Genomic DNA, 21,652 nt, shown 5'->3' on the forward strand with positions numbered 1-21,652 from the left:
ACGCCTGTTTCATCCATATCTAGCTTAGTGGCTGTAGCAATAGGAGTATCAATTTCCTTAACTTCATTCATGTTGAATCTTTTTAGCAACTCCTTCACATACTTTTGTTGATGAATCAAGGTACATGTGGGTGTTTGTTTGATTTGTAAACCAAGATAGAAACTTAGCTCACCCATCATACTCATTTCAAATTCTCCACACATAAGTTCAACAAACTCTTGAGTCATCAGACTATTTGTAGATCCAAAGATTATGTCATCCACATAAACCTGCATAATCAGCAAATCTTTTCCATTTGTTTTTAGAAAAAAAGTATTGTCGATTTTACCTCTTGAGTGTCCATGGTCTAAAAGAAACTTGTATTGTCTCTCATACCATGCCCTTGGAGCTTGCTTCAACCCATACAGAGCTTTGTTTAGCTTGTAGACATATTCAGGAAACTCTAGATTTTTGAAACCAGGTGGTTGTTTTACATATACTTCTTATTTCAAGTATTCATTCAGAAATGCACTCTTTACATCCATTTGATAGAGAGTTAATTCTTTAAAAACAACAAATGCAATAAGTAGTCGAATAGCTTCAAGTCTTGCCACAGGAGCAAAGGTCTCATCATGATTGATTCCTTCTTCCTAATTATATCCCTGAACCACCAGCCTCGCCTTGTTTCTNAAGATGTAGCCTCAGTTAAGGTCCTTTGGAGGAACCAATTTGTTGAGGAAGCTACTTGGGAAGCCGAAGAAGACATGAAGAAGAGATATCCATATCTCTTTGAATCCGCATATCAAGGTATTAATTTCCTTCTTAATGCTCTTTTAATTATAATGAGCATGTTGTAGTTGTTGTTGCGTTTGCATGGTTATTGTTGGGTGTTGAGTTGATGTTACACCCTTAGCTTATAAAAGTAACCTCATTCGAGGACGAATGTTCCCAAGGGGGAGATATTGTAACATCCGACTATTTGAAGTGGCTTTGAAGGAGCTTGAAATTTGGAAATATTTTTGGAAAGATTTAAAAATCTAGAAATTTGGCTAAGTGTGGAAATCAGTGAGTTTTGACAAACTTTGAGTAGTCGTAACTCCTAGCTCAGGATGAGTTAGGAGTGGTTCTAGTTATGGTTGCGAGGCTCGTGGAATGACCTTTCCAACGCCACTGAGTTTGCTCGATTATGAGTTCGTATGAGGGAGTTATGCCCTTTAGAAGTTGGATAGTTGGAAGGGAAATCCGTCCGAAAATTTAAGGGCATTTTGGTCCTTTCATAAATTATTTCTTTTGAGGTCATATTGTTGTATTAGGCTGATCTTTGGATCATTTTGTCCCATTTTGAAAGAGAAAGAGTTAGGGTTCTTGAGAGTGAAGAAGAGAAGAAGGAGAAGAAGAAGAAGAGAAGAAAGAGGAGATCAACAATATCATTGTGGATTTCCGTCGGGGGTGATCCCTATCAAGGTATGTGAGTTTTCGTGTGGGTTGATCCTTTCCCTCACACACACCAAGTTTATTCTATGATTTGAGAAAAGATTGGGAATTGTTGAAGTGTTGAAGTTGTTAGTTGTTGTTGATGTTGTTGGTGGTGTTGTTGAAGTTATTATTCGTTGTGAGACATGATTGGGTCGTATATTTACGTTGAAACCTATTGTATGTTGTGGGAATTACGATTCTAAGAGTTATGACCCCTTTTTAAGTTGATTCACCATCAATTCGCAACAATAAATGCCATTTATTGTGTCACCAGAAATCTGAAGTCTCAGCCAAGTTTTCCCTATTTCTTTTCTCCCTTTCTCATGCATGTTCCAAAGTATTATACCTATGTTTTACAGTTGTTTTATGATCTTGCTTTGCATGAAGTTATTCAGTGAGTTAGGTTTCCGCTGAGTTAAGAAAGCCAGGCCAAGGGTTCGCTTGGGGCCAGAAATGGTCTCCGGGTGCCGGTCCCGCCCTGGGTGTAGGCTCGGGGCGTGACACCCCCAAAATTAAGCTTAACATGAAGGGTTTGAATCTCTATATTAACGTTTTATTTTTTTCTTTCTTATTTCAGATTTTTTTTTTAATTTTTATTTTCAGTTCAGTTTTTCACTTTTTTTTTTTAGTTTTTATTTATTTATAAAATATGCTAAAAGTGAAGTTTTAAACCCAAAAAAGTTCTACAGTTCGCCACTAAAACTATACATTACTACTTCCTTGAAATTTTGTTTTGTTAGCTTATTTACATGTTTATACTTTTATTTTTTGAACCCCCTGAACAAAAATCCTGGGTCCGCCACTGCCTTACAGCCTGCAAACAAACACAAGTACAGCAAGTTATTACTAGGGGTGTGCATCGGTCGGTTCGATTCGGTTTTAGGTGTTATTGGTTCGGTTTATCGGTTTTCGGTTTGTAAATACTTCAAACCGATAACCAAACCAATAACATATTTCTTATCGGTTTTTGGTTAATCGGTTTATGGTACTTAACGGTTCGGTTTTCGGTTTAACCAATAAGAAAATACCATATGATTTTTCCAACATTTGGCATGAAAGTAATAATCATAAAAGTAACAATCATTTTTCTTGCAAGTTTAGACACTAGACACATTCAAAGGAAAAAGTGTAAAAGTAACAATCGTTTAACCATTAACAAAAAGTGTGAAAGTAACAATCGTTTAACCAGTAACAATAAGACTAGTAAATTTAGTATAGTCTTATTGGGTTATCGGTTTAACCATTAACAAAAATTATAAAACCGGAAACCGAACCAATAATCCAATAAAAAATTTTGCAAAACCGTTTAAAAATCGTTAGCCCAATAACCCAATATCAATAAACCAATAGTGTTTTTTTTGGTTCGGTTTATTGGTTAAATCGGTTTTTGCACACCCCTAGTTATTACCATTCATTATTAAATGATATATCAGGGAATGACAAGACGGGAGATAAGGGTTTCTACAAGACGTACCTTCTTTCTAATAGGATCCTCTTCAGTGGCAAGGAAATTGAGTTCTTGATCAAAATGTTGATATGTAAATGCACCCTGTGATAAAAGAAGAACAAATAAAGAGTATTATTATTTCCATACTAGCTAGCTATACCATGTTATTACGCATCACAAACTAAGCGAACACAAGGGTGCTTGTCTTTAGGATCTGCAACAACTAGCTTCCTCAATATGATCAACTCTTCCATATCCGTTTTATACCTGACGAGCAGAAGAAACAAAATTTGGCCACCAAAACAAGGCTAAGAATTGGAGAATTTAATAGTCCAACTTATATTGTTTCATTATTACGAATGATTTTTATTGATACATCTTCTGGGTCACCATGTCTAGCCTTCAAATTTTTAGCCCAAACAACAGTAGAAAAGACGTCTTCCCCATGAGCAGCAAGAATCTCATAACGGCCATCAAGAATTTCTCCGAAGCGGTATCTTGCGAAAATTGATGAGGATTAAAACATCAACTAAGACAAATGTTATCAGCCATCGAAGGAAAGGTTGACAGAAATAATCATCAGAAGGACGAAGCTACAATTTTTTTTTGAGAATGCATAAAAGACAAACTACTTTCTTCAGGTAACAATGTTGACTTGCAATGCAAGCATGCATGATGTAAAAGCTAAAATATGAAGGATCCGGGGAAAATGTGGGATTAAATACTTACTATAATACCCTTTCGGATCATCACATGAGTTATCATGAAGGTAACTCTGCGCTCAATCGGCAGGCCATCTTCTTTGTCCTGCAAAGCAGATATAACCACACAATCATGAAATGCATTTACTTATTACGTTCCTGAATAGACATGGAAAGGACTCGCAATAAGCACAGAACACAGTTTACCACAATTTAGTCCAACCACACGAATACAAAGAACAGAAAACAATCCTCTTTTTCTCTCACTTAGTGGCCAGGGATTACCCATCCAACTAGTAATATAATTTATTTATTTTTGAAAATGGTAATGATCCAACTAGTAATATAATTAAATCAATAGAAAACGAAGACAAGGAAAGAGCATGAGAAATGTGTACATATGACCTTTTACTAAAAGTGAACTTACAAAAAGAAATAGTAATTCCAAAAGGCCAAGCATCTAGACGTTAGGGACATACTATGGTGAGCATGAACCATACACGTTCACCACTTTATGAGCTCTGAAATATCATTTTCACCACCAGGAATAAGTAAGTCAACAGAGGAAACTACATGGACATAAAGACATGCTCATTCAAACTTGCAAGACCCTCATGCTGGAGAAAACTGTAATTGTATTGTTGCATGCTGGAGTGAGATTGATAACAAATCAAAAATCGCAACATACAAGTGATGGATCAATGTTTACAATTAGTACGAAGACCTACTCCAATATGTTGTACAGAAAATTCTATAAAATTTAAGTAACATCGGAAGATAGCCACAGATTATATTAACTAAAGAGGGGACCAATGTGCAACATCATTGCCATTCACTTCTTCGTGAGGAATGGGTGTTTTAATGCCTGGGAAACAGTGATTCTCTTTGTAGGATCTAACACAAAGATTCTTTCCATCAAATCTCTGAAGCAAGCCAACATCTTTAATTCTTCACACGAATCACCTGAAATCACTGAACTGATATCTTTTGGCTTGATGTTGACAATCAGCTTCCTTATAGCCTGCAGACAAACACAAGTACATCAAGTTATTACCATTCATTATTATATCTAGGAACGACAAGACGGGCCTTAAGGATCTCTACAAGACGTACCTTCTTTGTAATAGGATCCTCTTCAGTGGCAAGGAATTTGAGATCTTGATCAAAATGTTGATATGTAAATGTACCCTATTATAAAAGAAGATCAAATAAAGAGTATTATTGTTTCCATACGAGCTAGCTATATCATGTTATTACTCATCACAAACTATAAAAGCAGCTGGCTACCTGATATAATCATCATAACAGAAATGTCAACAACAAATTATTGACCAGCCTAAGAACTTCAAATCATAAATGATTTCAGGGTAATATAGAGAATGAGTTAAGACGAACCTTCCTAAGCATCTTCTTCGGAAATGGACCTTTCAGTTCCATATGAAGACGAAGCATCTTATTATTAGAACAACCTGGAAACAAGATTTTCCCAGCATAAAGCTTGAACAAACAGCAACCTACTGACCAAATATCCATTGGATGATCGTATAGCAGGCCAAGTACTGCAACAAGATAAAATACCATTAACAAACAAAACCACAGATTCATTAAAACATTGAAGCATCGAACAAACGAAACAAAGTTTGAGGAAGCCCATAAAATAATAAAAGGAAAATTTTGAGAATTGATACTTACTGATCTCAGGGGCACGGTAAAAACGGCTCACAAGGTATGGAGTGATTTCATTTTTGCCAGCAAACATAGCATTACCAAAGTCACAAAGCTTTAGCACAGTTCTCGCTTCATTTACCTTAACAAAATACAGAAAGGTCATCATATGCATGCAAAAGCAAAGTAATGAAAGCTACTCTCAGCAGATGCAGAGTGGGAGAATCAGTAACCCAGGGAAAAGATACTATACTCAAAACACTTACCAAGATATTGTCAGGTTTAATATCACAATGAAGCACACTGTAATTCTTTAGATGTTTCAAAGCACTGAAAAGTTGCTCTGCATAAAACCTCACACCACCGAGACTGAGTCCAATGTCACGCCCAAGCTTTTTCTGGAGCTCACGGAGATTCATACGAAGAGACTTCAAAAACTAGACAAAGATGATTCCGGTACTTGAAGCTACAAACTAAATGAACACAGTGGCGCTTGTCGTTAGGATCTGCAGCAACTAGCTTCTTCAATATGATCAACTCTTCCATACCCGCTTTATACCTGACGAGCAGAAACAACAAAATTAGGCCACCAAAACAAGCAAGGCTACAAAGTGGAGAAATTAATAGTTCAACTTACATTGTTTCATTATTACGAATGATTTTTTTTGCTACTTCTTCCGGGTTACCAGGTCTAGCCTTCAAAACTTTAGCCCGAACAATAGTAGAAAAAACGCCTTTCCCATGAGCAGCAAGAATCTCATAATGACCATCAAGAATTTCTCTAAAGCGGTATCCTGCAAAAATTGATGAGAATTAAAACATCAACTAAGACAAATGTTATCAGCCATCATAGGAAAAGTTGACGAAAATAATCATCAGAAGGCCGAACCTACAATTTTTTTTGAGAATGCATAAAAGACAAACTACTTTCTTCAGGTAACAATGTTGACTTGCAGTGCAAGCATGCATGATATAAAAGCTGAAACATGAAGGATCCGGGGAAAATGTGAGATTAAATACTTACTATAATACCCTTCCGGATCATCCCAGTTATCATGAAGGTAACTGCACTCAATCGGCAGGCCATCTCCTTTGTCCTGCAAAATAGATATAACTACACAAACTTGAAATCCATTTACTTATTACAGCCTGAATAGACAAGGAAAGGACTCGCATAAGCACAGAACACAGTTTCCCACAATTCAGTCTGACCACGAGTACAAAGAACAGAAAACAATCCACTTTTTCTCTCATGTGTTCGCCAGGGTTTTCCCATGGACTGGAGAGCAAGGCAGAGGGACTCATTGAATCAATGGAATTCAAACAATACATGATCCAACTAGAATATAATAAAATGAAAGCCATTTATTGTTGTCACTTCAATAAAATAAATAACTCCAATAATATTTCCCAACAGAAAATCGCAAAGAAAACAAGTATGCACAACTTCTACTGCCTAGACATTAAAGTTCAGCACAAGTGAAATTCCAAGAATGAGCAACCCAAAAACTCTGATGACACTTCTAAGACACTCACCATTTTCCTGATGCCAGCAGGTGATTATCCAAACATATCGTCACAAAACATGTCAGCGGACCTACCACTCTGCGAAGTGTTAAAACAGTATGTCAATCATCAGATAGAGCAAGGCAGCATTTAGCACTAAAGGAGAAAAAAAGAAAACCCAACCTGTTGCTTAACTTTGACTTTGTACTCCTGTTGATGTGGTTGAAGATTCCCAATTTGTTTGGCAAGCTCTTTCACTAGCTCCACTATTGGAAACTGCAAAATAGTGACTAATGATCAGGAAAAGTAAGCTGCATTCAGCATGCTACAGTATTGAATCTATTTGCTTGAAACTCAATGGTCAACTTTATTTAACAGGTTATTGTCCGAAGTATTCAGTAAAATTCCAACCTGTTGCTCAATTCGGTCCTTGTGCTCTTGTTGATGCTGGTTTTTGAAATATTCAATTTGTTTAGAAAGCTCTTTCACTAGCTCATCTGTTGAAAACTGCAAAATAATGACTGTGATCAGAAAAGATAAACTGCAATATTAGAATGCCGAAATAATAGGTCATCGACTAATTTAAAAACAAACCCCCAACAAAAGGGACAAGGATTAAGAGATCATACAAATGTTGAAAGATATAATTTTAAAAAGAAAAGAAGAATAAGCACAGTTTCCAACCTGTTGCTTAACTCGGTCATCATAAAACAAACCCCTAACAAAAGGGACAAGGATTAAGAGATCATACAAGTGTTGAAAGATAATTTTAAAAAATGAAGAAGAATAAGCACAGTTTCCTCAAGCTTCTTCACTAGCTCCTCTGTTGAAAACTGCAACTTAATGACTTATGATCAGAAGTAAGCTGGCATTATACCTAAGTATGGTCCAAGTGGGCGAAGTACTTCATCAGACTAATTCTAAAACAAACCCCTAACAACAGGGGCAAGGATTAAATCCCCCAGAAATTAGTGTGGAAGATAAAATAAAATAAAAAAAGGAAGAGTGAGCGCTGAGCACCACGAGAAAAGAAAAACACACAGAGTCAAGTGAACACACCTGCCTCTGGAGTACCCTATGCCAGTCCACCAGCAGCCTTCTTCTCATCAGCATTATGACTGCCTTGCAAAGGTTATTTCCCAGCAGAAAATGTTAGCTCATCAACATGGACATCTACACCATTGGTTGGACCATCAATGGGCTCTGGTGCAACAGTATCTCTAGCTGCCCGCTTCTCAGTAGACTGATCCACATGAACCGCATCTAATGCCAAAAAATGAAAAACACAATTAGAGACCAGCAACTCAATACATAAATAGACAGCACAGAAAATCGCAGCAAATAGATCTGGATAGGTTCAGGTGCTGCCAATGTATAAACTTTAAAAGTGAAGACAGTATCCAACTCAACATCCTAAAACATGCATTTAAGAGTTCAGATCCAAAAGTTAAAAATTCATTAAGAAAGCAAGAACATGACACTTAAATTGCTCAGCAAAACTGGGTGGTTGATTAGTCAATATACCAAGAAGTTAGAAACAAGAAATACAGCAAAACAAAATTAATAATGTTTTAAGAAAATCTCAGGTGAAACAACTTACCGTTGTCTCCAGATTGAGTAACTTGTTCCATCAGTGGAAACTGATTCTTATATTTTTCAAGAATAGCTTGCCTACGCCTTCTGCTCTCCTCCTTAATTCTATTAACTTCTTCTTCCTGTTTAGCAAGTTGGTAAGCAATTTTTTCTAGATAGTCCTGTTCAACTTCATCTCTGCAATCAGAAAAACAAAAACCACCATTAAAGAAACTAAATACACTGACTAGTTTTTGAATATCAAAAGAACCACATAGAATTGGCAATACCTTTTAGATTTCTCACTTTGTCTCTGCAGCTTTTCTCTTTTCAGCTTTTAAGAGATCAACTGTCTTGTCTCTCTCAATTTTACTCTCATAATGTCTATTACGTCTATGGTAAACATGACCATCGTCATCAAGATCATCAGATCTCCGCTGCCTGCTGGATCTGTTATTTCCTGTATTCATGTTAGTAAAAAATACAGAAACAGAAAAAAGATGAAATAGACAATGATTTTAATCCGAGTTCACAAAAATCACTGTGTTTCCTTAAGAAATTTAATCCCCTCACTGTACCTGAGGTTGCAGATTAATTCCTCCCAAGATAAAACAGATTAACCTGTTAAAGAAGTGGCGGTACCTCAAACTTTAATAACTTCAGCGAACGCAAGAATAGTAACAAGAGCACACACAGACTCAGTCGATCGCCAATGTTGTTGTTAGGAGCTCTGTGTTTTGAAGAATGTCAAAGTGCATAGAACAGGTTGTGATAATATGATACAACGTTCATCTAAGGTGCATAAGAGAAGGAGTTCGCAAGCGATATAGTTTTCTTAATCAAATAGGAAAACTATAAAAAGTAGGAAGTAGAAGTAAAGATGGAGTTAGAGGCGTGAATAAAGAATACAAAAAGGAAATAAAGACAAAACCAAGTTAAGTAGGAAGTCGAGTTCGAGTTGAAAAAGGCTTTAAGGCGGCGAAGACAAGTTCGACTTGAACATGGCTTGTGGAAGCGTGATCTATAAATAGGGCAATAGTTTCTTTGGAGAAACTTGCGCACTAATATTGAGTATAAATAAAAAACACTGTCAAAGAGAGTTTGAGAGAATTTTTGAAGGTTCTTGTGGTGCTGCGAGGTTGTGAGGTTTTTGTTAATTGTAGTTAATTGTTATTTACTGCAAATTGAGTTTTGAGCGTAGGAAGAGTCTAATGAGTTGTTATAACTTGGAAGACTCTGCAGAAGACACAAACCGGGGTTTTTTTTGTCTTGGGTAGTTAGGAGTTAGAGTTTATAACTCTTTAGGTTACATAGTTGTGTAATCATTGTATTATTTGTAGGTGAAATAAATAATACGAATTTTTGGAAGAGTTGTCTTACGAAATTGTTTATTGCTAACTTCAGATAGTGAGGAACAAGTAGTAAGTACCTGTCTCTTTATAGAGCCAAGGAGGTCGTAATTCCAACAAGTGGTATCAGAGCAAGGTCATCTTAACATAAGTCTAATAACTTAAGATAAGATCATCATGAATTCTGTACCTCCTCTTGGACATGGTCAGGGACAACACATCAATAGGCCACCATTATTCAATGAACAATACTACTCATGGTGGAAGACAAGGATGAAAGACTTCATTCAAGTCGAAGACTACGAACTATGGATTAGAATCACTGATGGACCGTTAACTCCTACTGTTACAGATAGTGAAGGAAACACTGTACCAAAACCCAAAGAAAAATACGGAGAAGCTGACTACAAGATGCTGGGAAAGAATGCAAAGCCAAGTGCATTCTTGTATGTGGACTAGGACCTGATGAGTTTAATCGCATCTCAAGCTGTACCTCCGCGAAAAAAATATTAGACACCTTACAGAACTCTCATGAAGGTACAACTCAAGTTCGAAAATTTAGAATTGCCAGGCTATGCACTGAATATGAAGCCTTCAAGATGAAATCTAGAGATTCACTTCAAGATATGATCACCAGATTCACTACTGTGCTAAACGAGTTAATCTCCTTGGGGAAAATTTACACCACTGAGGAACAGGTAGACAAAGTGCTTAGAACCTCGCCTAGATCATGGGAAATAAAAGTTACTGCAATCAGAGAAGCCAATGATTTAACAAATATGACTCTGGATGAACTGGTAGGAAATCTCAAAACATATGAGATGAATGTTGATAAAAGAAGTGAAGGAAACAAAGAGAAAAATCTTGGACTCAAAGCAACTGAAAGTGATGAATCACATATAAATGATAAGGATTTAGCACTGATCAGTAGAAACTTCAAGAAACTTTTCAAAAGGGGAATGAATTCTGGCAAAAAGTCACTACCCACCAAAGAAAAGACTACAGAGAAACCACAAAGTGGAGGATGCTTTAAGTGTGGTAAAACTGATCATCAAATTAAGGACTGTCCTATGTGGGAAGTAGAATGGAGAAAGGAAAGGGTTGAAAAAGAGAAGAAGGAACTTTTAAGCAAAAGAAAAAACAAAGAGAAGGAACAAGCGATGTATGCAGCTTGGGGAATAGGTTCAGACATGTATGAAGACGATGCTGATGACATTGCCTTAATGGCCATAGAAGAATTAGAACCTGAACCTGAATCAGACTATGAAGGAATGGAGGTAAATCTCTTTGTTCTTAAAGATAAGCTAATAAAATTCTCTAAGAAAAAATTATCTTTTTTAACGCTCACATCTATAGAAACAATTCAAGAACTAGTTAAAACTAAGAATCAATTGCTTGCCTCCATGACTAGTTTAAAGTTTGAGTATATCGATCTCGAAAAACTCAACAGTGAACTACAGGCGAAAACCAAGCAATTGTTGCAGAAAATTTAGCAACTTGAAACCCGCAATTTAGCACTAAAGTCTGAAAATATAAAACTGAAAATTCTTGATAAAGAAAAGGCGTGTGATCAACCCAAGCATGAACATGAAGTCAATAAACTCAAAAACGACTTAAGCTTGGAAAAAGAAAAATCTAGGAGAATGAATCTTGAATTGTCCAGGATAAAAACCGATCTAGAAAGAGCAAATAAATGGACAAGATCATCCATGATAGTCACACATCTGGGTAACAATACTTGAAACATCAAGGCTGGAATAGGTTTTGAGAAATCTCAAAACGACGAAATTCCACTATTTTGCAGTCTCTGTGGTAAAACTGGTCACTCCAAATCTAATTGTCAAAGAACCAGAACTAACACACACCTCAGGAACAAACACCTTCTAAACAAAATAGGACTGCCAAACTGGATAAACAGAGATCTTATTCATCCTTTTGATCAAAACAGAGGACCCAAGTTGATCTGGGTTCCTAAAACTAACCTTTAATTCTTTTTCAGGAAGAAGTGAGAGGAAGCAAGCAACATTGGTACATGGATAGTGCTTGCTCAAGACACATGACTGGAGACAAAGCAATGTTTCTCTCACTCGAAGAAGGAAAAGGTGGAATGGTAGCATTTGGTGGTGGAAAAAAGGGACAAATCAAAGGCATTGGTAAGATTGGAAGATCTGATGAGCTCTCAATTGAAAAGGTGTACTACGTGGCAGGACTGAAACACAATCTGCTTAGTATATCCCAACTATGCGACAAGGGAAACAAGGTAATTTTCCTATCCACTGGTGTTGAAGTAATCAATCTAATCACAAAAAAGGTAGTCTTAACTGGAAAAAGGGACAAACATATCTACACTGTAGACACTTCAATCACATCTGATAAGAACCTAGTATGTCTAAGTGTGTTGGATAAAGATCCTCTACTTTGGCATAAACGACTCGGTCATGCTAGCCAAGTACAACTAAATGATCTCATCACTAAGGACTTAGTAATAGGACTACCTAAGACAAAGTTCAAAGAAGAAAAGATGTGTGAAGCCTGCACTCTAGGGAAACAAATAAAGTCATCCTTTAAATCAAAACAGGTGATAAGCTCAACCAGGTCCTTAGAACTAATACACATGGATTTATGTGGACCAATGAGAGTCAAAAGCAGGGGAGGGAAAAGATATGTGTTCGTATTAGTTGATGACTATACTATGTTTACTTGGACACTATTCCTGACATCAAAAGAGGATGCATTTGAAGCATTCTGCTCGCTAATAAGAAAGCTTTAAAAGAAATTTGATAAACAATTAATGGCAATCAGATCTGATCATGGAACAGAATTTGAAAACTCAAAGTTTGCTCAATATTGTGATGTCCATGGAGTCGACCATAATTTCTCAGCCCCTAGAACCCCTCAACAAAATGGTGTGGTTGAAAGGAAAAACAGAACCTTGCAAGAAATGGCTAGAACCATGATGATTGCTAACAAAATCACCAACCAATTCTGGGTAGAAGCCATAAATACTGCTTGTTATACCATAAATAGATGCATGTCCAGACCTGTGTTAGATAAAACTCCATATGAATTGCTAAAAGGTAGAAAACCCAACATGTCTCATCTAAGAGTGTTTGGGTGTAAGTGCTTTATTCACAATAATGGAAAAAATCTGCTAGGTAAATTTGATGCTAGAAGTGAGAAAGGAATCTTTTTAGGATACTCCACACATAGTAAAGCCTATAGGGTACTCAACAAAAGAACAATGTGTGTAGAAGAGAGTGTGCATGTTATATTTGATGAAAGCAATACTATGTCTAACCAAGCCTTGCAGGAAAACGAAGTACAATCAAAAGAATACACTGAATCTGTAAAGGAACAGATACAAGAAACAGGTCGCTCAGGGACAATCAATGAAGATAATGTTGAATACATGAGAAAGATGATGCCTCAGAAAAGGTGCCTGATGAAAACCAAATAGATCTGAATAATGGTTAAGATACAGAACAACCAAATTTGGTTCTAAAAGATTACAAATACCAAGGATCACATCCATTGGACAACATACTTACTGATCTCACTTCCGAATAACCACCAGATCAGGGATAAAAAACCATTGTGCTTTTAAAGCATTCCTATCCACAATGGAACCAAAGAAGATCAGTGAAGCTCTCCAAGATGCAAACTGGATTATGGTCATGGAAGAGGAACTAAATCAGTTTGAAAGGAGTAAAGTTTGGCATCTGGTGCCTAAATCACTAAATAGAACTATAATTGGTACAAAGTAGGTGTTTCGAAACAAGTTAGATGAACATGGTACTATAACAAGAAACAAAGCTAGGCTAGTAGTCCAAGGGTACAATCAAGAAGAAGGGATATATTATGATAAAACATTCACACCTGTGGCAAGGTTAGAAGCAATCAGATTACTCATAGCATTTGCATCACACATGGAGTTCACCCAACAAAAGAAAAGACCTACTGATTGTACAGGTGTATGTTGACAACATCATTTTTGGAGCAACAAACAAGACTCTCACAAACGAATTTGCCAACCTTATGAGCAATTAGTTTGAGATGAGCATGATTGGCGAATTAAACTACTTTCTAGGGCTTCAAATAAAGCAAACACATATAAGTACCTTCATTCATCAGCAAAAGTATGTCAAGGAACTACTCAAAAGATTCAAAATGGAAGATGCTAAACAAATTGATACCCCAATAGCAACAGCTAAAAAACTAGACTTAGAAGGAACAGGTTCTGTTGTGGAACAAAAATTGTATAGAGGTATGATTGGGTCACTTTTTTATCTAACCGCCAGCAGGCCTGATATTGTGTTCAGTGTGAGATTATGTGCTAGATTTCAAACCAATCCCAAAGAATCTCATCTTCAAGCTGTTAAAAGAATTCTCAGATACTTAAAAGGAACCACTGACTTAGGACTATGGTATCCAAAGGGGAGCAATTTCGAATTAGTAGGGTATGCCGATGCGGATTATGCTGGTTACCTAGCAGAGAGAAAAAGTACCACAAGTATGGCTCACTTTCTAGGCTCATGCTTAATTTCTTGGGGATCAAAGAAACAAAACTCAGTTGCATTATCTACAACAAAAGATGAATATGTAGCAGCAGCCTCATGTTGTGCTCAATTACTATGGACTATGGATCAAACAACAACTCAGTGATTTTGGTCTTAGTATTGAGTGTGTCCCCATTTTTTATGATAACACAAGTGCAATCAACATTGCAAAAAATCCTGTCCAACACAAAAGAACAAAACATATAGACATCCGTTATCACTTTCTAAGGGACAACGTTGAGAAAGGGTTAATCTCCATGAATTTTTGTGCCACTGAACAACAAATTGTTGACATTTTCACTAAGGTATTAGCAAGGGAACAATTTGAAAGAAACAGGTTGGAATTAGGGATGATAAAAATCACCTAAGCATCTCTGCTCAGTGAGCAAACTGTGATCCTACATTACTTGTATTTTTGGTACTAATACTCATAATGAATTGTGACTAAAACACTCTACTACTCTCAGGTAATTAGAGACTCAAGGGATTAGGACTTCAAGGAACACTATTCTCCAATGGATGGTATGTACACTTTACTTATTAAAGAAGACTAAAATGCCTTGCCCTGTACACTCTACCGGTTCCCTTATTAAAATTGTTGTCAGAAATTATGATTTACAACCACCAAAAAATCAAATCTCACCTATCAACCCATCAAATCCATTCGTCTCACTTCTCCAAAAACCCTTCCACTTTCCTGAAAAACCTTTCTCTACTCTACTTTTCATTCTTCTTCATCTATCAAAACACCCCATCTCCATTAATCATCTCTACCATTACACAAATCTTTTTTTTCCGATCATGGCATTCCCATTAAATCCCAACCTGGCTATCATTCCTTTTGATAATCAAGAAAGCTCGTTTGTCTTATCTGCTCTCTTGTATATTGACTCTTACAGAGTAACCCATCCAACATATTCACTCATGGAAGAAGCATCAATTCAGGGGGAAAGGAGAAACCAAAATTTGAGGTCTAATTTAGGAGACGAAACGATAGCACGAAGTGAGGGGGAACCAATATCCTCAAAGGAATAAGTTCATTTTTCTTGTGATGATGACGATGATAGTCCGTTGGTCCAACTGGTTTCTAAAAGACTTCGTTCACGCCTGAGTATAATCTCTTGTCAATGCATTGCTATGATTCTTCCAGATGCTCATGAAAGTCCTAGTTCTAACCCATCAGTGAAGGCTCCGATTCGAGTGACTCGATCTGTACAGCGTACTCGGGACACAATGCTTCTTGCTAAATCGACTAAAAAAGCTCGCCCGCTGCAAAATAAGTTTGTTCTTCCTTCTAATCCTATAGAGATTGATGATGACGACATTATTGAACCCAAGAAAATTAGAAAACGAAAAAGAAATACATCTAAACTAGAAGAATCTGGTCCCAAAGAAACTGATTAAATTGACTCTGCTAGGGCACTATCCTCTAGGAGAAGAAGTGTGATTAGGGGTAGGGTAATTACTAGATTCGGGGGTGACGAGATGAGTGAATTTGTAACACCCTGGAAATTTAGTAGGTTGAACTAGGGCCTAAACGTCGTGTCAATGAGGTATAGAATGAATTCCCCAAATTTAGTAGACGATCTAGGTGTGCTATGGTGGTCTATGAGTTAAGGCCTAAGGGAGGAGTGCCAAACAAAAGGGGCAAGCTAAAGCCTAAGGCCAAGGCTGCCCCAAATTTGGAGCGACTGCCTCAAACTCCACGGCTATCACCACGGCTCGTGGTCATGACCACGGATCGTGGGAGGCTTGGTGGAGTTTCCTTGGTCAAGGGAGAGGGACCTCCAAGTGTCCCAGACACTACCTCACCCTTCACGAGAGGGACCACAAGTCGTGGTCCACTTCACGGCTTGTGAAGGTGGGTGTGGAGTTCTCTTAGCATTTAGGGAGTTGGGGGTTGTTAGGGTAGCTACTTCCCAAGGCACCACGGGCACCACTACGGGCCGTGGTGCACTTGACGAAGGAGAGGAGTGGCTCGTGAACATCACTTGGCACCAAGGCTTGAAGGCCTTGCCTCCACAAGGCCAAGTCATGACCAAGACCACCAACACGGACTGTGGTCATGACCACGGATCGTGGGAGGCTCCGTAATCTTGCCTTGGCCAAGTGTTAGCTTGTGCACGAAAGGGGAGCCACTGCCTCCAACACCACGGGCAGTACCATGGCCCGTGGTGCATTTTCACGGTCCATAAATGTTGGCCGTGGTCCTTGATGGGGACCATTTAAATGAGGACTTTTGGGACTTTTCCTTTTAAGTCCTATTTAAGTAGGGGTGTTTTGGGTGTTTTTAGAGGTTAATTATATATTGGTTTTTAAGTCTAAATTCACAAGTTTTGGTCATTATACACAACACTCAATTGAAATTGAAACTCTCCCACTTCTGTCTAAACTCTCTCTCTAAACACCTTAGAAGAAGAAGAATACATTGGAGCTAGGGTTTCAAGGTTCTTTCCCAAATTGCTTGGAGTTTCTCCATTGATTCTCAAGGAATCAACTAAGGTATGGTTGCTTATCACTCTTGGGATTCCTTTCCCCAAGAGGTCCCTTCAAGATGAATTTCAAAATCTCCAATTTCTAGGTTTTCAATCCAAAAACGTGGGTCTTCTTTCTAAAGTGAAATTTATGTTATAAACTGAATTTGATTGATGTTATATGAACAATTATGAATGAATTTATGTTGTATTTGTGGTTTCTTGAAGAATTCCCCATGAGACCCATGTTTCTCCTCATTTTCCTAATTCTAACCCTAGTTTATGTTGGATATTGAGTGAAGGCTATGAATCAAATGTGATGTTATGTAATTCATTTTTGTATGATGATTCTACCCTAGGTTATGTATAATTTCTATGAAATTAGGGTTGAGTCTTTGAATGAAGCCTTTAAGGCTATGAAGGGAATATGTCAATTGCTCATATTGATGTTGATTATGTATTACTTCATGAATTACCTTGTATTGTGTATTGGTCATGAACTGATTGATGATTGAAGTATGAGTGTACTAGGAAGGGCAAGAAAGTATAAAGGTTGGTTCTTCGTTGAACTCAAGTATGAAAGGGGAACTACTTAGATTGTAATGATGATATACCTAATGTGTTGTTGTGGTATTGATGACCTAGTTTCCTCATCCTCAACCCTCTACACTTGAATTAGCTATGAAGTATGTATGTATATTATGGTATGATTGCTATATGATTGAAAGATAGTTCTCATGATTGTAGTGTATTGTAAAGTGAAAGGTTTACTCACTTGCTAAGTGTCTCTAAAGTGAAATGATTGTTACTCACTTATGAACACATATGAGCTATTATGGTAAGATGTTTTCATAAGAGTCTATTAAAGACTAATGTAAACTTATGTGATGACTAAATATGATTACAAAAAGGAATTAGATGCTTAGCATCGAAAGGGCATGTAAATGAGATGGGTGTCTCACGTTTAGTAAGTCCGGCTGCCCACATGGGTTTCCTCATGTTTAGCAAGTCCGGATTACCCACGGTATGTGTTGTCTCATGAGATGGAAATCCCCACGTTTAGTAAGTTAGGATTTCTAGGAGCAATCTCCTTGACCCTTAACTATGTGCCCAAATAGGACTTTAGCTTAGTGGATCCACCTAGATAGCTATGTACGAATGGTTACACCTTAGGCAAGTGTTAACCATCTCTTTTCGGTGTGGGAGTAGAACACCGAATTCCATGTAGCTCTCATGGTCTATGTCGATTATGGAAATATCTCCATAATGTAAAACTAAATGAAGGTATGAATGGCGTGAACTCTTACTAGGGCTTTCTTAAGGGTTTCTTCATTGTGTAAGGGAGGGTATGGGACTTCTCTTGAACATTGCACTTGCGGGATCCTAAAAGATGGTTGTAGTAGTGTTCACTTATGATTATGATGATTATGACTTATATATGTTGAAGCTATGTTATGTATGATCATTATGAATATGGTAAGTTATGATGAAGTATGATCTTATGTATGTATGCATGAAGTAGGTTGCTTAATGTGATACTTGGCTTTGAATAGGGTTATGGGATTCTATTCCTTGCATTGCACTAGTATTACTTGGGTTGTCTACGTGTTGGGATGATATTATGTTGGTTTGTACTACGATGCTTACTTTGTGTCCATATTGAATTTACTTGGTGAAAAGCGTGTTTTGACTAAAATGACCCTTTATGCATGTTTCAATGGTTTTTATGCATAGTAGCCATACTTAGTATGTGTGTTGTACTAACCTATTTTGTCTCCTTTTTCCCCAAACATTTAGGTTCGGGCCGTTGAGGATTCAAGCTTACTTCTCAAGACACTTGGAGTTGCTTTCCCAAGTTGGTGAGTCCTCAAGTCCGAGGACAAGACCCTATGCTCTAGCTTCTATGTTTAGTTCTTTGCTTATGTTGAAAGACAATGTTGTACTTTCCTATTTCTAGACTTTATATTTATGTAAGGGCTAAGTCCCATTTTCGATGCCTCTATGTCTAGATGGTACATTTTGACGAAGTTAGATTCTATTTTCATATATGAAGTGAAGTTGAACTTTCAAAGTAAAAGTTTTAAATTTTCCGTGTTTTTATTCTATGATGCATGCTAGATGAATGCTAATGGCTTGTATAAGACCTTTTCGAGGTCGAATACGTCGGTAATGACTAGGGGATGTTCTCAGGTCATTACAAACTTGGTATCAGAGCCTAAGGATGAGAATAATGTAGGATTCATGTCACAAGATACCACGTCGAGTAAAGTCTTGTTCATGGGTGTGAAGCGCGCCACACTTATGAATGGGAGGCTACGAGATGCTTAGGAGCTTTTGCTCTTTCATTACTCCATAGTCGTTCCTAAGAGCCTTAACTCTTTCTAGTCCTTCTCTTCTAATCCTTTTCATGTGCTTATAGGCAATGAATACAAGAAGGAACAATGCAAGGAGGGCTGGTGAGGAGAATGTGAATGAGGCGGTTCCCCCTCAAGCTCCTCAAAACCCTCAAGTTCCTATTGAAGAAGGGGCTATGTCTAATGTTAAGATAAGGTCGGCTATTCATAATTTGACTCAAGTGTCGGCCACTCAAGTTGCTAGGGATGCTAGGGTGCAAGTCAATCCCAATGCTAGCACTACCGCTTCTAGGATAAGGGATTTCACAAGGATGAATCTCCCTAGTTTCTTTGGCTCCAAGGTGGAAGAAGATCCACAAGGATTCATTGACGAAGTATTTAAGGTTCTAGAGGCTATAGGTGTGTCTTCTCAAGAAAAGGCGGAGTTAGCCGCCTATCAACTCAAAGATGTGGCACAAGTGTGGTATGAACAATGGAAGGAGGGGAGACCTATTAGAGAGGGTCCGATAAGTTGGTCTACATTCAAGATGGCTTTTCCCTTGGAACTAAGGGAGAGGAAAATGCAAGAATTCATTAACCTTCGTCAAGGGGGTATGAGTGTGAAGGAGTATGGCCTCAAGTTCAATCAATTGTCCAAGCATGCTCCTACTTTGGTGTCAAACTCTAGAGCTACAATGAACAAATTTGTTATGGGAGTATCTGATCTTTTGGTAAATGAATGTAGGTCGGCTATGCTAATCCCAAGCATGGACATTTCTCGTCTAATGGTTCATGCCGAACAAATTGAGGAGCAAAAGCTTAAGAAAGTTGGTAGAGAATTGAAGAGGTCAAGGGCCGATGATGGAAATTCTTCTAAGGTTAGGTTTGAAATCCAAGATAAACCAAAGTTCAAAAAGAGGTTTTCCAACCAAGGTCCTCCTAATACTCCAAGGGTCAACAAAGGTATAGTGTCTACCCCAAGCCTCAAGAAACAAAAGGTGGTGGTCCTTATGTTGAGAAGCCTATTTGTACAAAGTGTGGCCGAAAACATGAAGGCAGTGCCTAGTTGGCATGGGAAATTGCTTTGGTTGTGGTAAGAGCGGCCATATGAGGAGGGACTGCCCTAAGCTAAAGGCTCAAGGAAGGGAAAATGCTCAAGCACAAGCGAGTGGCCCAAATCCCGATGCTCCTAAGAAGAATCGCTTCTATGCTCTCCAATCTCGAGGTGATCAAGAGAGTTCTCCGGATGTTGTGACTGGTATGTTACAAGTATTTACAATTAATGTTTATGCATTGTTGGATCTCGGTGCCACTTTGTCTTTTGTAACCCCTTTGGTGGCTATGACGTTTGATATGCTTCCCGATGTCTTAAATGAACCCTTTTCGGTTTCCACCCAGGTGGGTGATTCCATAATTGCTAAAAGAGTGTATAGGGGTTGTCCCATATCATTTCCCAATAGAGTCACTTTGGTTGATTTGGTGAAACTTGATATGTTGGACTTTGATGTTATATTGGGGATGGATTGGCTTCATGCTTGTTTTGCGTCCATAGATTGTAGAACCCGAATTGTGAAGTTTCAATTTCCTAATGAACCCATTTTAGAATGGAAGGGAGGAAATTCTGTTCCTAGGGGAAGGATCATTTCATGTCTAATAGCTTATAATTTGATTTCTAAGGGTTGTCTTTATCACATTGTGAGGGTCAAGGATCTTGAGTCCGAGATTCCTCCTTTGGAGTCGGTCCCCGTAGTGAAGGATTTTCCGGAAGTCTTTCCCGATGACTTACCCAGGATTCCTCCCGAACGGGAAATAGATTTTGGCATAGATTTATTACCAGATACACAACCCATTTCAATCCCTCCTTACCGGATGGCCCCAGCGGAGTTGAAGGAATTAAAAACTCAACTCAAGGATTTGTTGGATAAGGGTTTCATCCAACCTAGTATATCTCCTTGGGGTGCACCGGTGTTATTTGTGAAGAAGAAGGATGGATCTTTTCGTATGTGTATTGATTATCGACAATTAAATAAGGTGACCATTAAGAACAAGTATCCACTCCCTAGGATTGATGACTTATTTGATCAACTTCAAGGAGCGAGTTACTTTTCAAAAATTGATTTGAGGTCGGGTTATCACCAACTTAGGGTGAGAGGTGTTGATGTTTCGAAAACAGCCTTCCGAACAAGATACAGTCATTTTGAGTTCTTAGTGATGTCCTTTGGTCTTACAAATACCCCGGCGACTTTCATGGACCTTATGAACCGTGTGTTTAGAAATTTTCTAGACTCATTTGTTATTGTCTTTATCGATGACATCTTGATATACTCAAAACATGAGGATGATCACATGAATCATTTGTGGATAGTATTGCAAGTCCTCAAAGATCACCAACTCTATGCTAAGTTTAGCAAGTGCGAGTTTTGGCTAAGATCGGTTGCTTTCCTTGGTCACATTGTTTCTAGTGAAGGTATAGAAGTTGATCCAAAGAAAACCGATGTAGTCAAAAGTTGGCTTAGACCTTTGAGTCCTTCTGACATCCGAAGCTTTTTGAGTTTGGCCGGTTACTACCGGAGGTTTGTTGAGGGATTTTCATC

General features: G+C 37.9%; 1 protein-coding gene and 1 pseudogene across 1 annotated transcript; one reads left to right on the forward strand and one right to left on the reverse strand.

Moving 5' to 3' along the window:
* Positions 1-4,435: 4,435 nt before the first annotated feature.
* Positions 4,436-8,816, reverse strand: LOC125868490 (serine/threonine-protein kinase prp4-like; annotated as a pseudogene).
* A 5,046-nt stretch (positions 8,817-13,862) lies between these two features.
* On the forward strand, positions 13,863-14,357 carry LOC125868491 (secreted RxLR effector protein 161-like). The gene has a single exon (XM_049549121.1). It carries the CDS (start codon positions 13,863-13,865, stop codon positions 14,355-14,357), a length of 495 nt encoding a protein of 164 aa, XP_049405078.1.
* The last annotated feature ends 7,295 nt before the right edge of the window (positions 14,358-21,652 follow it).

This window comes from Solanum stenotomum, chromosome 6 (assembly GCF_019186545.1).
Source record: "Solanum stenotomum isolate F172 chromosome 6, ASM1918654v1, whole genome shotgun sequence".
Classification (NCBI taxonomy): Eukaryota; Viridiplantae; Streptophyta; class Magnoliopsida; order Solanales; family Solanaceae; genus Solanum; species Solanum stenotomum.